The 16,831-nt window shown below is 42.9% G+C and overlaps 1 protein-coding gene across 1 annotated transcript in view; it reads left to right on the forward strand.

Annotated features, from left to right (window-relative positions):
- malrd1 (MAM and LDL receptor class A domain containing 1) overlaps positions 1 to 16,831 on the forward strand; it is a 180,725-nt gene that overhangs the window by 14,233 nt on the left and 149,661 nt on the right. The window contains 7 exon segments of the mRNA XM_042332367.1: positions 206 to 349; positions 352 to 651; positions 1,835 to 1,975; positions 9,690 to 9,842; positions 10,861 to 10,966; positions 11,414 to 11,781; positions 13,341 to 13,759. Coding sequence (XP_042188301.1) covers positions 206 to 349; positions 352 to 651; positions 1,835 to 1,975; positions 9,690 to 9,842; positions 10,861 to 10,966; positions 11,414 to 11,781; positions 13,341 to 13,759 — 1,631 coding nt within the window.

The following is a 16,831-nucleotide window of genomic DNA, read 5'->3' on the forward strand; positions in this document are numbered from 1 at the left end:
TGGTGACCCCAGAGTGTGTGTTGGAGCACTGCTGGAAATTAACCAGCTAAACCCACTTGCCATTGATAGTTTAGTCACCTCAGCTTGCAGGGGCTTCTCCCACTCTCACAATTGCAAATGGCATCCTACCAACTTCAGCAATTTCAGACAAGTGTTTTGGAATCCCAGAATTTTTACCCCAATATTTCTTCTTTCATTTTGACAGATCATGGGAAGTTTCTCTTTCTCGCCACCAACTTGCACGGGGACCAAACTGGGTTGACGATTAATGCAGATGATGTGGCTTGTTTGGGTCGAGTCACGGATAATCCTTCAGCTGTTTTCACAATTTCCTCACCTGGCTTGTACCAGACATGGTACAGACCGTCTCCCTGAAATCTGTATTGAAGAGCCACTTCTTTTTAGTCCACTCTCAGGTGGACTCGTCGGATGAAATAAAATTATTTATCAAGCAAGAATCACCGGGCGACACTGATGTAGTTCAGGCTTCATTTTGGTTACTGAAGAGTAAATGGTTTGAAGGATATGATGCTCTGGAAGCGGTCAGTCTCCCAGGCTACTTTGTCCGACACAAGAACTCTCACATCTTATTGGCGAAGGATGACGGTTCAGAGAGTTTCAAACAAGAAGCCAGCTGGAAAGTGCAATCAGGTGCTTGCAGTTCCTTTTATGTTTCAAGCACCAGGTGGGCTTTGAGGTCATAGTGTTGGCTGGCCATCCCGCACAGTGCTGGGGCAGCACTATATTATTGTAAGATCCGACCTTCGGATGAGACATTAAACCTGAGATCCCACCTGCTACCTCAGCTGTAGCTTAGTGCTGTGAGTTGCTATCCAGAGTAAAGGATGTTATATAAACGCAAGTTGTTGTTCAAGAGACCAAATGACTATTGGAAATAGAATGAAGTTTCTCCCAGTGTCCTGGCCAACAAACCTCCCAATAAAATCCTCCAGATTCTCTGTTAAATATGGAGGTCTTCTGGATCGTCACTTCCTTGTTGTGTATTTTGAAGTAACACAGGGTGTGAGATATTGGACCCAGACCACGGCATTATAATGGGGTTGGCTTGTAAATACCTCACGGTTTGAAGAAATGGTAGAGAATTTTTCAGTGAAACGATGACAAGCTTGGGTTTTAAACGCCAGTAGGTTAGCAGAGGATAGGGAGTTGGAGGGAGGTAATGGTTCCAACTTAGAATACCTCTGTTTGCAGTCCACAATGCTGCAACAACAACAACTTGGATTTATATAGTGCCCTCCACGCTGGACGGCGTCTCAGAGCGCTTTACAGTAAAGGATCCCAGAACTGAGCCAGGGGGAGGGAGGGGAAGGCGGTCGAAAGGAAACTTCTTCAGCAGAGACCTGAAAATGGGAAGGGAGGGAGCGAGGCGAGGGGAGTGAGGAAGGCAGTTCCAGACCCTCGGGGCATAGTGGCTGAAGGCACGGCTGCAGAGGCTGAAGCAGAGGACTCGGGGGACGAGGAGGAGGCCAGACCCGGAGGAACGAAGGCAACGGGTACTGTTTTGAGGAGAGAAGAGGTCAGAGAGGTACGGGGTTGCAGAGGAGTGCATGGACTTGAATACAAGGATGAGGATCTTGAAATCGATCCTCTCTGGGATAGGCAGCCAGTGCAGTCTGGCCAGGACTGGGGTAATCGGGGAGTGGAGTTTCGTGCGGGTGAGAATGCGGGCACCAGAGTTTTGAATGCTCTGTGAAATATATTTCAATCGGATTGAAATGTTATTGCACCTCATTGCAAATGTATGATTTGTCATTGAAATCATACATTTGCACCTCTAATTTATTTAATTATTTTGTTGTTTTACTCCCAACAGCAATCTTTTCAGCCCCCGTGCCTCCAACAAATGTCTGTCCCCAGCATTTCTTCTATTGTCACAACGCAGGTTGCATCCCGGCCACTAAATACTGTGATTTTACTGCTGACTGTCCGGATGGAGATGATGAAGTCTCTTGTGGTAAGTAATAAAACAACAGTGGTTCTGGGGTAATAAACCCTTCAAATAAATAAATAAATAAATAATTTTTAAAAAGAATAATTGGGTCACTCAATCCATGACAATTTATGGACACTACTGTGTGCAATTGGCTGCTGTGTTTCATCCACAAAGTATACAGTCACTTTACAGTAAAGGCGCTCTATAAATGTAATTTTATTGTTGTTGCTGTGTTGAAAGACTATTAATCTTTGGTTTGCATTAGCTCTCTGAGGGTTTAAGTTGTAGCAGACCCTAATGTAATTTCTTAACATTTACCTACATATGCATAGTCACTGCACTTCACATTAAATCCTGTGAAATACGTTTAGGCATTTCAAGCATTTCAGCCACATAGAGCAAGGATTTTTATAATTCTGATGATAATAATAATAATACTAATCCTTGTATTTGATATAGCTCTTTTCACATCGGGAGGACGTCCCAAAGAGCTTCACAGAACACACTGTAAAGTGAATTGACTATATATTTGTGGGTGAACGCGGCAGCCAATTGCGCACAGCAATGTCCCACAAACAGTCGTAGATTGAAAATGACCAATTTATTATTGTTTTTGGTTTTGGAGGGATTATTATTAGGCGTGTGGAGTAAGGAAACTTGCCCAAGGTTTCGCCCTGACCTGCCTGGAATTGAACTCAGGTCTCTCGCTTGCAAAGCGAGTGCTCTAACCACTGAGCTACAGGACTCCACGATGATGATTTTTAATGCCATCTCAGTAACGCCACTGCAATGAAATCAACTTTCAGAGTGAAATTCCCACTTGTGATCGATGTGTGTGATGCATAGTTGGTTACCGGAAGGAGTTTCTACTCAGATTCCTTATTCCTTGTTAAAAACTGCCTCAATTTGAACTTCAAAGTCACAAACTTTGGAACAAAGTAACCCAGACTCAAGTTCAAAAGAGAGAAAATGAACAAACAGTTCAATTTGATTTACGATAGAGCCCCATTATAACACAGTTTTTGGACTCCATAAAATATCACCGCTGCAGAAAGGCACAATAGTGTGTTTTTCCTGAGAGCTGACCTGCTTCCGCTGGCTGGTTCCTCAATGTGCAGCAGGATAGCGACCTAATGACTCGGAAGTCATCCATTTACAACAACAACAAATTACATTTATATAGCACCTTTCACTTCGGGAGGATGTGCCTAGGGGTAGGGTTAGGAGGGTGAAAAGCTAGTCTTGTTCAGGAAGTGAATGGGCCGACTGAACACGTGCATAATGAATGGGGGGGCCACAGTGCAACCATGTTATGTGGTCTACAAATCCCTTCACACCTTGACACCTCCCGACCTTTCTGACCTGCTTTCTCTCCACTCCACTACCCGCTGCCTCTGCTCGGCTGGCTCTGGCCTCCTGCTTGTCCCTCGTCCCCTCTGCTCCACCTTCAGCAGATGCACTTTCATCCACGACGCCCCAAAGCTTTAGAACTCTCTCCCCCAGTCCCTGTGTCTTGTTCTATCAGCTTGTATCGCGTACATCAGGGCCTGGATGAGTACAAACTTTCTGCAGCTGAATGTGCACAATTTGGAAGCTATACTCATTGGCTCCTGTCAACGTCTTCACTTCTGCGGATCTGAACTCCTCAACCTTCCAAGGCTCTCCCTCTGACTCATCGACCCAGTGCGCAATCTAGGTGTCCAGTTCAACCCACAGCTGTCCTTCCGACCCCACATCTGGTCCCTGATCAGGACCGGCTTCTTCCTCCTCCGCCACATTGCCCAACTCTGACCATACGTCAAACCAAATGCAGCCAAAACCTTCGTGCATGCGTTTGTCACTTGCCGCCTGGATTACTCAAACGCACTCCTCGCCGGTCTCCCCACCTCCTCTATTCAAAAGATCCAGCTCATTCAGAACTCTGCTGCCCGCATACTGACCCGGACCAAACTCCATACCCACATCTCACCAGTTCTGGTCAAGCTCCACAGGCTCCCCATCACCAAATGGATCGACTTCAAGATCCTCACGCTTGTGTTCAAATCCTTTCACTCTCTGGCACCTCCCTACCTCTCTGACCTCCTCACTCCCTATTCGACTGGCACCGGCCTCCTGTTCATCCCTCACACCCTCCGCCCCACCATCGGAGTTCACACTTTCAGCCACTACACCCCAAAACTCTGGAACACTCTCCCTCAATCCCTCTGCCTTAACTCCGCTCTCCCCTTTATCAAGTCCGCCTAAAAACCTTCCTCTTCGACCGCCCATACGGCCACCTCACCCCCTCCCACCCCCACGGCTCGGAGTCAGGCTCCGCCACTGTTAAGCACTCTGAGACGTTACCCTGCATGGAGGGCGCTACATAAATGCAAGTTGTTGTTGCTTTGCCCCCTCTTTCCCATGTTTCAAATCATCACTGAAGCCCTTCCTCTTTGACCGTGCTTAAAGTCGCCTCCTCCCTCATGCCAGCTTGGCGTCAGGCTTCACCACTGTTAAGCGTTCCGAGATACTGCCCCCGGTCACTATATAACTGCAAGATGTAAATGTAAAATGAATCTGCGCTATAATAAAGCGTGATATAATTGGGTTGCACTATATTTGATACAGAGAGCGGTTATTATGTGAAATTGACTACCGAGTGAGGCAGTAGAGCCAAATTGTGTCAGCAAATTCAAGAAGGAATTAGATAGCTATATGGGGGAGAGAATAATGTAGGATTTTATTTACTTTGAAGCAAGCCAAATGGATTGCAATGCTTTTCCTGGAACTGTGTATGAAGCTCTGTTATCGATATATGAATACAGGAATTGAAAGTCCTGGCAATGCACAGCGGTCAATCAGGATCTGAAGAGAAACATAGTTTGACATTTTGAAAGTAATTCTTTATCAGATTTGGTGCATGTTCCACGTGCTATTACATTCATTTAAAAATATAATGAAAGCACATTACAAAACAATCGATCTACTAGCCATGGTAATAATTATAACCCTTCCATTTGATATAGCACCGTATCACATCATGAAAATGTCTCAACACATTTAATATAAATAAGAATTTGATATAGCACCTTTCATATCAGGAGGACATCTCAATTTGCTTTACAGAATTCTCAGTAAAGTAAAATTAATGACTGTGTATTTTGTAGACAAATGAAACAGCCAGTTTGTTTCAGCAATACCCCCCACAAACAGCTATGAAACGAATGACCAATTTTAACTGGAGGATTGTTGGCCAGGACATTGGGAGAAATTCCCTTCTCTTTTCAAATAGTGTCATGGGGTCTTCAACAACCACTATAACAGGCAGACAACACATCTGAAACGAAACACCTCACACACTGCTCTCCCCCAGCACTGCAAAGTGCCTGTCTAGACTATGAACATGGACATTGCTGAAGTTGGAAGCCATCCTTCCTGGCTCCCATCAATGTCTTCTCACTTGTGCTTCTGAACTACATAACCTCCCCTCCCTATCCTATAGACTCACCAAAACAGTACACAACCTTGGCGTCAGATTTGAATCCCCAGTTATCCTTCCTATGCCACATCCGGTCCCTGACCACAACTGCCTTCCTCCATCTCCACCACATGGATGCCTTAGCCCCTATCTTACTTCAAATATTGCTGAAATTTTCATTTATGTTTTCGTCACCTTCTACCTTGATTTTTCCATGCAATCCTTGCTGGTCTCCCAGCTCCACTATTAACAAGGTTCGAATGATTCAAAACTCTGCAGCCCATGTCCTCACCTGTACAAGGCTTGGCACTCACACCACCCCAATTCTTGCCAGGCTCCACTGACTCCCTATTTCTGAATTGATTGCTTTCAAGATCCTCACTCTCACTTTCAAATCACTTCATGCCCTGGCACCTTCCTACCTCTCCCATCTAGTCACACCGCACTCCTTCACCTGTCACCTTCGCTCAGCTGGTACTGGTCTGCTTCACATCCCTCGTCCTCTCCGCTCCACAATTAGCATCCATGCTTTCAGCCAATATGCCCCAGGTCTCTGGAACTCCTTGTCTTGATCCCTCTGTCTTGCCTCCTTTTTGCCTGTCTTTTAATCACACCTGAAGATTTCCTCTTTGACTATGCCTTCAGTCACTACCCCTCTTTTTCCAGCCTAACATCAAACCAAGTTTTAAGTGCTGTTAAATGCTCAGTGAGGCTACCCATGTGAAGGGTGCTATATAAATGCAAGTTGGTGTTGTGAACTATGAGCTCGAAGTCTTAACATTGGGCTTGAAGTTGCAATCTTCTGACTCAGAGGTGAGAGTGCTACCAAATGAATCAGACTGATATACAATAGTAATTGCAATGATAAATTACCAAAATAATGACAAGCCTCAGAAGGAACCTGGCCTGGATTAGATAAAATTTAATTTAGAAAACAATTCAGTGAAATTCACTTACTACTGTTATTAATTTTAATTATGTGAACAGCACTGGGATTTTGTATCGTCAGTGCTTTTTTGAAGTATTAATGATATTAATTACATAAAAAACAAAATGATTGCATGTTCACAGTGATAATTATTCCTTGAGTATAAAAATATGACCAACAAGTAAAATGAATGTCATTATTTTTCATTAGAGTGTTTGTAAGCATTGTAGGTATGAGACAGATTTGAAGAAAATAGGCCAAGAGATACACTGTTTAAACAAGGCTTCAGCATATTCATTCCTGGCAATCTCGAGTCATCTCTGTATTGTAATGTATGAAAATAGGGTACAAACCACATTTATAATAATAATCCTTCCATTTGATATAATGTCTTATCACATTATTGAGACGACTCAAAGCGCTTCACAGAATATACTGTAAAGTGAATTGACTGCATATTTTGTGGGTGAAACGCGGCAGCCAGTTGCGCACAGAAGTGTCCCACAAACAGTCACGGATTGTTTTTATTTGTTTATTTATTTTTATTTATTTGTTTTGGATAAACAACTAGCAGGATCACAGACAAATGACTGCAGGGTGAGACGATGGATACTTTTTCAAGATTATAACTGGAATTAGTTCTTCAATACGGGTAAAGGTTTCAAGCATCGGAAAAAGCAAGTTAAAATATTAATAAATTAGATGTTGGGAACACCAGGTTCAAACCAGTGAGGTAGCCCATCATCTTCAGATGTAGAATCATTGGGATCTATGACCCAGGGATGATAGATACTTGGGAAGTGACAGTATTAAGGGACGTGTAGGTAAGATGGAGAAAGGATTATGCAATTATCTAATGATAGATAGGCGCAACTGGTTGAATGGCCAATTCCTGTTCCTTAGAAGGGAAGTCAAGTGAAAATGTTTGTACACAAAAGATAATAGATGTGTGGAATAACACACAAGCAAAGATCAAGAAAGTAGAATGGCCACTTGGTTAAGTATCTGCAATCAATCAGTGGCTGTGGAACTGTACTCCCGTGGTGTCTTCAGTGGAGTTTTTTTATTCATGCTGCTATCCTAGTTGTAAGAGTTATTCAATCCCAGGGATAGGGGCGTTTTCTGCTGTTGCTGAGTCTAAGTGCAGCGAAATTAATAGGACTTTGAATTTTAAAGTGTGATATTAGGGTCTGCCATGCACTGATTACATATTCCATAACACAAAAAAGTTAGAAGAGCGTAGAAGAGCAACAGGAATAATCCCTAGTGTTGGAGGAATGAGTTATGAGCCATGATTGGAAAGGTTTGCGCTCTTCTTTTGCAAATTATGGAATCCAGTCTATCCTATGAAAACTGGCTTCAAAAATTACGGATGCATTTAAGAATATAACAAATTTTGTACACAATGAAATTATAAGTCAATAGAATAAATCTAGCCCAGGTGGAATTTCCAGTCACTAATATTTGTTAACAGATTCAATATGTTACGAAAGATAGCATCTTTCACCCTAAATAGAACAAAATGTACAACAGCAACAACAACAGCAACTTGCACTTATATAGCGCCCTCCATGCAGGGTGGCATCTCAGAGCGCTTAACAGTGGCGGAGCCTGACTCCGAGTCAAAAGGGCGGCAGGTGGCCGTAAGCACGGTGGAAGAGGAAGGTTTTCAGGTGGGACTTGGAAAAGGGGAGAGAGGGGGCAAGGTAAAGGGATTGGGGGAGAGTGTTCCAGAGTTTCGGTACGTAATGGCTGAAAGCGTGACCTCTGATGGTGGGCGGCGGGTTCAAGGGATGAGTAGGAGTTGCCAGTCGAGCGGAGGCACCGGGTGGTGGATTGGGGAGTAAGGAGGTCGAAAAGGTAAGGAGGTGCCAGGGATTGAATGGATTTGAACATGAGTGTGAGGATCTTGAAGTCGATCCATTCGGTGATGGGAAGCCAGTGGAGCCTGGCCAGAACTGGTGAGATTTGGGTATGGAGTTAGGTCCGGGTAAGTATGTGGGCGGCAGAGTTCGGAATGAGCTGGATATTTTGAATAGTTCGGGAGTGCATTTGAGTAAACCAGGCGGGAGGTGACAAACGGGGGCGGGAAGAGAAACCATTTGTCGAGATGAAATGGAGGCGGTTGGTTGTTAAGAAGGACTCGAACCATTTGAGTGTGGTCCCACTAAGGTGAATGAGGGAGGAGAGGCGATGGAGGAGGATGGTGTGGTAGATTGAGAGGACATCGTTTGTGATTTTGACAAGCACTATCTCTGTGCTGTGGGCATGGCGGAAGCAAGACTGCAGGAGCTCGAGGAGGGAGCATTACTTAATAGTACTTAATATTAGAAATTGTTAGTTGGAGAATTACATTCTGAATGAAAAGCCAAGCCCCTCCCCTAGTTATTAATTCTCTTTTAAATATTTTCCAAAGAAATGGATGTAAGTGATAAAGGAAGACACCACCAGATTTTAATAGAAAATAGAATTATCCTCTTCTATCAGCTTTTCTTAACTAGACAGGAACAAATGTGCCTTGAATGATACCTCATCCATCAGTTTCTTTCCATAATTGGTGTGAAATTGCGCTTTAGCGGATATCATTATCAATAACAGATAAAACTATCTTCACGATCGCGTCAGTGAACTAACTAACCAGAACATGCAGAAAATGTGAGCGAATAGACTGTGGGTTGATTCTCATGAGAGTAGAATCCTAAAAGGGCTGGAAATTCACCCTGAGCACATGGCAAGATTCTAATTTACATTACGCATCTCTCTTCGTCACTTTCTGATACCAAGAAGTGTAAAGCTTCAAGGCATTTCCTTCTGGGGTTATACATAAAGTGAACCAAACACATCAAATGCAGCACCTCTAAAGTGAGTTTCTAAACTGTCCACGAGATAAACAGGTACACCAAAGTGTTTTTCTTTTACGGACACCGACTGAAACAGGTTACCAGAAAGGGTAGTTGAGGTCAGAGCACTGGATTCATTTAAGCAACACTTGTTGCTGTGATGGGAAGATGGAAGGGTGGATATTCTGGAAGGATGAGATCAAATAGGCCAAAGGGCCTTCTACACCTGAACTGATCTTGTGATTGGAGTGAAAGTTGTAGCAAAATGGGTAAATTACAGAAAATTCCACCCAGCCGATGCCATTATTGGACTAGCTGGCCTGGTCTTGGAATGTGATTTTAGTGTTGATCAGAGAGATTAGCTACACTCAACCCCCCAAAAAATTGTTAGTGTGGAATTTCTATCAAATGTGATTCTAACACATTCAGTGGTAAAACATCCATTCAGTGTTATGTAGAGCTCTTCTGGTGATATATGGCTTTAATGGGATTTTTATCTGTGTTTTACAGCCGCAACATGCACCTTTGAAGAGAATGACTGTGGCTGGTTTGAGAATATCCCCAGTGATGACTTTGATTGGATCAGAAGCTCAAGAAATGCTCTACCTTCAAACATCCAGAATCAAGTCCCAGCTCAAGACCACACCACCAATACATCCGACGGTAAGAGACTGGAATCAATCTAATGAGAACTTTAGTGGAGGTGGTTTTCTTCCACTATTTCTTAAAAACATTTCTCAACTCATTCAGGAAATAAAATTAGGGAAGAATTTATGATATTCCACCTTAGAAAGTTGCGGAAAAGACACTGACACCATGTGTAGTATCCAAATGAGAGTGCCACTTGAAGCTGAGATCTTCTGACCTGGATATCTCAATGACTTTAGCAACTGGGTCATGAAAGAACAACAACAAGATTACATTTGTATACATTTCATGTCGAGAGGACGTCCTAAGGCGCTGAAAGGAGATGGAGCTGGCAATCGTAGGGACGAGTTGATTGCAGCCAGACACAAGAGGAAGAGAAATGTATTGAGAAATTACAAAGGAGCATAGTTTTAAATTCAGACCCAAAACGATTAGAAGCATTTCTTTGCACAGAGGGTTGTGAAGATGTGGAACGCTCTGCCCAGAAAGCTGTAGAGACAGAATCAGTAGGGATGTCTAAAAGCAAGATAGACAGTTAGTATCCCATAACGCAGTAGTTAGCACACTTGCCTCACAAGCGAAAGGACCTGGGTTCGATTCCCGGGCGCTGCAAAAGCTTTGGCACGTTTCCTTACTCCACATGCCTCTGTTTACCTAGCAGTAAGTAGGAACCCGTTTGTCGATTGTTCAATTGCTTTCCGGGATAATCCCTCAAACAAAAATTGGCCACAAAGGCCCAAAATTCTCTGTGCTTCTACTTGCAAAGAACAGCAATATTAGAGCATCTGAAAATAAAAGCAGTTTCAGATGGCTGTCTCCAAGTTGATAACATTGTATATTTTGGCTGATTGTGAAGAACTAAGATGGTGACCAACATTTTAACTTGAAAATGCTCCTAAGGAGCAAACCGTTGTGTCAGGGGTAATAATTTGTCCAAAAAAAGAAAGTGACAATTAACAAAATTCTAAACCGTTAAGTAAACTGAATAGTTTTGGAAACATCTGTCTTTTATGTTTTATCTGATTTCTCACAGGCCATTTCATGGTTATTCTGAATAACAGAAGCAGCATCTCTCAGATTGCAGCCTTGAAGAGCCCTCAATTCAGTCAGTCAGGAACAGGATGCACCATGTCCTTCTGGTGAGAAAGATCGTCAACCTTACAATGACTTGACGACATATGGAGATGATTTGTTAAAGTCTTCCATGTCTCGGTCACCCTAAAAATTCCATCTTTAAAAGATTTTCTTATTAGCCTCCACACAACTCTGTTTGCCTATCAGTAACTAGGAGCCCGGTTGTTAGTCGATTGATGGATTGCTTTTCCGGGGGTAATAATTCCTTAAAAAAAAAATGGGTCACTTCAACACACGACTTTTGTTGGACATTGGTGTGTGCAATTGGCTGCCCCATTTTGACCACAAAAGATGCAAATCTATTCACTTTACAATATGTTCTGTGAAGCGCTTTGAAACGTCTCGAAGACGTGATGAGGCGCAATATCAAATGCAAGGATTGTTATTATTATTTAACATCTGAAGATATTACCTGGGGGTCTACATCTGCTATTGGCTGTTTTTTCCTGCAGGTATTACAATTATGGTCAGGCTGTAGGAGCAGCAAAAATGTACTTGGATGTGGAGGGGGTTCTGAATCGTACAGTGGTGTGGTGGACCTACATCACTCAGACCGATCGCTGGCAGCAGGCCTTTGTGCAGCTCGGACGCCTTCATCAGCCCTTCTGTCTCTCGCTGGTGAAAGTTAGCCTGAGTATTTACGATGGCGTGACAGCGATGGACGATATCAGGTTCATTAATTGCTCCCTCCCGCAAGCTGCTGTGTCTTGTAACGGCCCCGATCATTTCTGGTGTAAAGAGACCAGAGCTTGCATCGACCGATTGCACGTTTGTGACCTCCTGGACGATTGCGGTGATGCTTCTGATGAAGAAAACTGCCGTAAGTGGAACCTAGTATTTCAACATAGCCTTTAATGTCTGGTAACCCATCCGATCTTTTATGTTTGACTTAAAATTTTTTAAAATTATTTGAACTGCACATAAAAGGTCCTATTGATTTATTTTTCCCTAATTGGAGTCTTTAATACAGCAACTGAATTTGCAATATTTCTTACCAGGCTTCTTAATAAGGAATCGAGTCATGTAAATGGGTTGCTTTCTGTTAACTAGAACACCTGATCGCATCTTTAAAATGTTTCAAAGCACTTCGAGGGTTATTCTGTAAAGTGGAGTGACTGTGTGTTTTGTGGGCGAAATGCGGCAGCCAATTTGTGCACAGCAATGCACTACAAACAACTATGAAGAGAATGCCAAATTTTATTTGGAGAATTGTTGGCCAGGATGGTCAAATACGATAGTTCCTAAGCTGCTTGGATCTTGGAAATGGAATGCCAAAGAAGGCGAGTGATCGATGCTGAGTAATGTCGTACAGAAGGCTGGGAGGTTTGCTTGGTTTACATATTGAGAAGCAGGGAGAATATTTTTGTCAGGGGGTCACATGCTTTGAGATAGAGGGGTCTAGTTTGTGATGCTTCTTAATGGAATTCCTTAATCTTGTTTCCACAATAACACTCAACCATAGCAGCCAAAGGACAGTTGAGCCTTCCCAGTCATTGCATCCCTTGAGCCAGATGTTGTGAAGAACACCATCCATGGAGCTCCAAAGTTTGTGGAATTCACTGCTGCAAATTGCATTTGAAGCAAAAAGCATCAATGTATTTGAGAGGAAAGGTAATATGGAGATGGTAATAGAGAGGTATAGGAGAGGGGAATAGGCAGGGTGAGGCTCATATGGAGTTAACCACTGACATGGACTTATTGGGGAACAAACTGTTTTTGTGTCACCATTCCACAGAACATGAGAGTTGTACTGAAGATTGATTTGTCTTTGAAAATGATTTTTTCTTAAGATATTCTATGTAATAAAGAATTTGAGTCACGTAAATGAGGACTCCTTCTGGTAACTGGAAGTGGGAATTCCACTCTTACGCAATCTACTTACCTCTTCAACCTATTTGTTCGACCACGCCTATGGTCACCTCAACAACAACAACGTGGATTTATATAGCGCCCTCCACGCTGGACGGCATCTCAGAGCGTACCTCCCTCTTCTCCCATACTTGGCGTCCTATCCTAAAAAGTGCTCTGGGATGCTTTCCTGTGTCAAGAGTGATAAATGCAAGTTGTTGCAGTGCTTAAGGAGCAGAGTTCCCACAGGCAAAAGATTCTAGCTGTATTCCTTATTAAAACATACCTGCATAGTGGATACCTAGAGAGTGTATTTAATAATCAAAATATAATAGTTATAGTCCTTGCATTTGATATATTCCCTGATCACGCTTTTGAGACATCTTCACAGGATATACTATAAAGTGGATTGCACTATGTATTTTGAACAGAATTGGCATTCTACTGCGTTCTTACATTCTCATTAAGCAAATAATTGTACATGTTTATACAGCTTTAAGTTTTGTTAACTCAATATCCTGTCTTTTGCAGGGAGCAATCTGCTATGTGATTTTGAAAATGGGTTGTGCAACTGGGAGCAAGCCACAGAAGATGATTTTGACTGGACAAGAAATAGGGGTCAAACTCCTTCACTCAACACCGGACCGTCGAAAGACCACACATTTGGAACAGCACAAGGCCATTACTTTTACATAGAAGTTTCTGAGCAACAATTTGGAAACACAGCTATGCTTGTGAGCCCAATCCTGGAGGCCACCACCAATAACATCCACAAGACCTGCATTTTTCGCTTCCACTACCACATGTTTGGAATGCAGATTTTTAGACTGGCTGTGCACAAGAGGATTTACAGCAATACAAAGGGGGCGCAACTTTGGGTGAAATATGGAAACTATGGTAATGCTTGGCGAAGAGAGGTCCTATTTATCAACAGTTCTCAACCATTCCAGGTAGGACTCTTTCAGTAACAACAACAAATGGCATTAAATTAAATTTGTACAGCGCCTTTAACATTGGGAGGACAAAGTGACATAGATACATGTAATTGGCTGCCGCATTTTGCCCACAAAATACAGTCACTACACTTTACAGGATATTCTGTGAAGCTCTTTGAGTCGTCTGGAAGATATGATAAGGCACTATATCAAATCCAAGGATTAATATTATTATTTATGCATATATATTATTATATATGATATAGATGAGGTAAAATTCCACCCTGGTTTAGACTTATTCTTTTAAGAATTAAGTTATCTATTTCAGAGAATTTGGCAAACTTTTAAATACCGCATAAATTTTGAAGCCGGTTTCTGTAAGATCTTCCAAGAACTGCAGAAAAACAACTTCAAAGTTAAAACCGAATTCTGCAATTTGCTAGATTCTGTACCCTTTGAAATGCTATGTTAATAAGATTTAGAGCAATTCTACCCTGTTTCCCTTAGGGTGGACAAACACATTAGATTTACTGCCTGCTTAACAAATAGTGCAGATGAACTGGCAGCCATTGATGGTGCAAGTTCGCTGGATTGTTTCTGACTGCAGAGCAGCTACTTAATATAAGGATCACAAAGACATTTTTGAATGGCACGATTGTCTCAGGGGGGAAGAAAAATCATATAACCCCTCAAGGGATATTCAAATCCGTAGTACCTAATGAAACAATAAATTGTCCACATTGCTTCAACGGTGTAACTAATTATTGTTGCTTTTTAATTGATTTGTGTTAACGACAGAGAGGAAGAGAAAGAGAGAACTGCTATTCAGTTCTGTGTGCAGCAGGCATCTTAAAAAACGCATTTGTTTTCTTTTCAAGTCATACAGTCATTGTAATGACTTGTAAATACAGTCATTGTCATTGCAATCACTGTATTTTTATACAATCATTGTAATGACTGTATGAAAATGTACCTTATATTTATCAATCTTACTTGCTATTTTTCTCAGTGATGGTACCATTAACACTGGCGGATTATGATTGCGTGATGTAACAGGGTCACACTGTGCTGCACACAGTATTGAAAGCAAAGCTATCTGTAGCCTATTTATCCGAAACAAGGAATTCAATCACCAACAGAGAAGTGAGCACCCGTCTCCTCTTAATCAAGCCTACGACTAGTGGAGCATAAGGAGAGGTTTGCTATTGCTTATGGAAATGGAATGATTTTCCATAAGGGGCTATTAGAGCAGGGTTGGTTGGGGTATTTAAAAAAGAATTGGATAAAGTACATGTAGGGTTATTAGAGGGCACAGGGAAAGAGTAAGAAATTGTGATTAAGTTGGGTGGCTCTTGGCAACACTGACACAAAATGGCCTCCTACTGTGTTCTTATCCATATGCCTCTGGGTGATGTCATCGGCAGACCCGGGGTAAACTTCCACATGTATGTGGATGACACACAAATCTACTTTGCCTCCGCCAGTACCAACTCCAGGTCCAACAATGTTCTCTCAGCCTGTCTGGCAGACATCAGATCCTGGATCATAGAATTATACAGCACAGAAGGAGGCCATTCAACCCATCGTGTCTGTGACGGCTCTTTGAAAAGAGCCATCCAATTCGGATCTGAACTCCTCAACCTCCCTGGGCTCTCCCTCACACTCACCGAACTAGTGCGCAATCTAGGCATCCGGTTCGACCTCCAGCTGTCCTTCCTCCGTTACATCTGGTCCCTGACCAGGACCGCCTTCTTCCACCTCTGTCACATTGCCCTCCTCGAACTGTACCTTCACCCAAATGCAGCCAAAACCCCCGTGCATGTGTTTGTCACCTCCTGCCTGGATTACTCAAACACACACCTTGCCAGTCTCCCCAGCTCCACCATTCAAAAGATCCAGCTCATTCAGAACTCTGCTGCCCACATACTTACCAGGACCAAACTCCATACCCACATCTCACCAGTTCTGGGCAGACTGCACTGGCTCTATATCACCGAATGGATCAACTTCAAGATCCTCACACCCATCTCCAAATCCCTTCACTGCCTGACACCTCCCTACCTCTCCGACCTCCTCACTCCCCAATCCACCACCCGGCATCTCCACTCGACTGGCACCGGCCTCCTGCTCGTCCCTCGCACTCTCCGCCCTATCATCGGAGGTCGCTTTCAGCCATTACGCCACAAAACTCTGGACCACTCTCCCTCAATCCCTCCACCTTCCTTTTCGATGGCCACCACACCCCCACCCACCTGGCTCAGAGTCAGGCTCTGCCACTGTTAAGCACTCTGAGACGCTACCTTGCATGGAGGACACTATATAAGTGCAAGTTTTTGTTGTACATTTCTGTAATTCATGTTCATTAATTTTGTTCATTCTATATAATTCCTGTCTCATAGTGGATCGATTTCAGGGTCCTCGCCCTCACCTACAAATCCTTCCACACCCTGCCATCTCTTTAGTTCCTATATCTCCAGCCACTGGAAATCCCTCCCTCTCTAACCCTCCATCTCGGCCCTTCTCTTTCTGCCTGAGTATCTTTTGTCAAATCCTACCTCTTCAAATGCGTCTATGGCCACCTCCCTCTCCTCCCCCTCCTCCTCCTCTTCTTTGCTCAGCATCCATGTTGGGAAAATGTCTCCAAGAGCTTTACAGGATATACTGTAAAGTGTAATGACTGTAATTTGTAAGTAAACTGGCAGTCAATTTGCACTCATCAGTGTCCCCAAACAGTCATGAAGTGAATGACCAATTTTATTTGAGCGATTGTTGGCCAAGACATCAGGAGAAACTCCCTTCTGTTGTTGAAGAGTAGCACAGGATCTTTAACATCCACCTAATAGGCAGGAAGGACCAAGGTTTAACGCCTCATCCCAACGACAGCAGCTCTCACCACTATACCATTGGAACTGCCCCCAGGGAGTTCTTTTTAATGACTGTGGAAACCAGCTTCCAAATTAAGCATAAATGTACGAATTTTCCACAATTCTGCACAATTGTTAATTTTAAGAGTAAATGTGCTTACAGTGCGAGACTAAATATAATTTCAGGCTTCATCATGTGCATAATACATGTTCACAGAATGAA

This window comes from Callorhinchus milii, unplaced genomic scaffold (genome assembly GCF_018977255.1).
Source record: "Callorhinchus milii isolate IMCB2004 unplaced genomic scaffold, IMCB_Cmil_1.0 Scaffold2, whole genome shotgun sequence".
Classification (NCBI taxonomy): Eukaryota; Metazoa; Chordata; class Chondrichthyes; order Chimaeriformes; family Callorhinchidae; genus Callorhinchus; species Callorhinchus milii.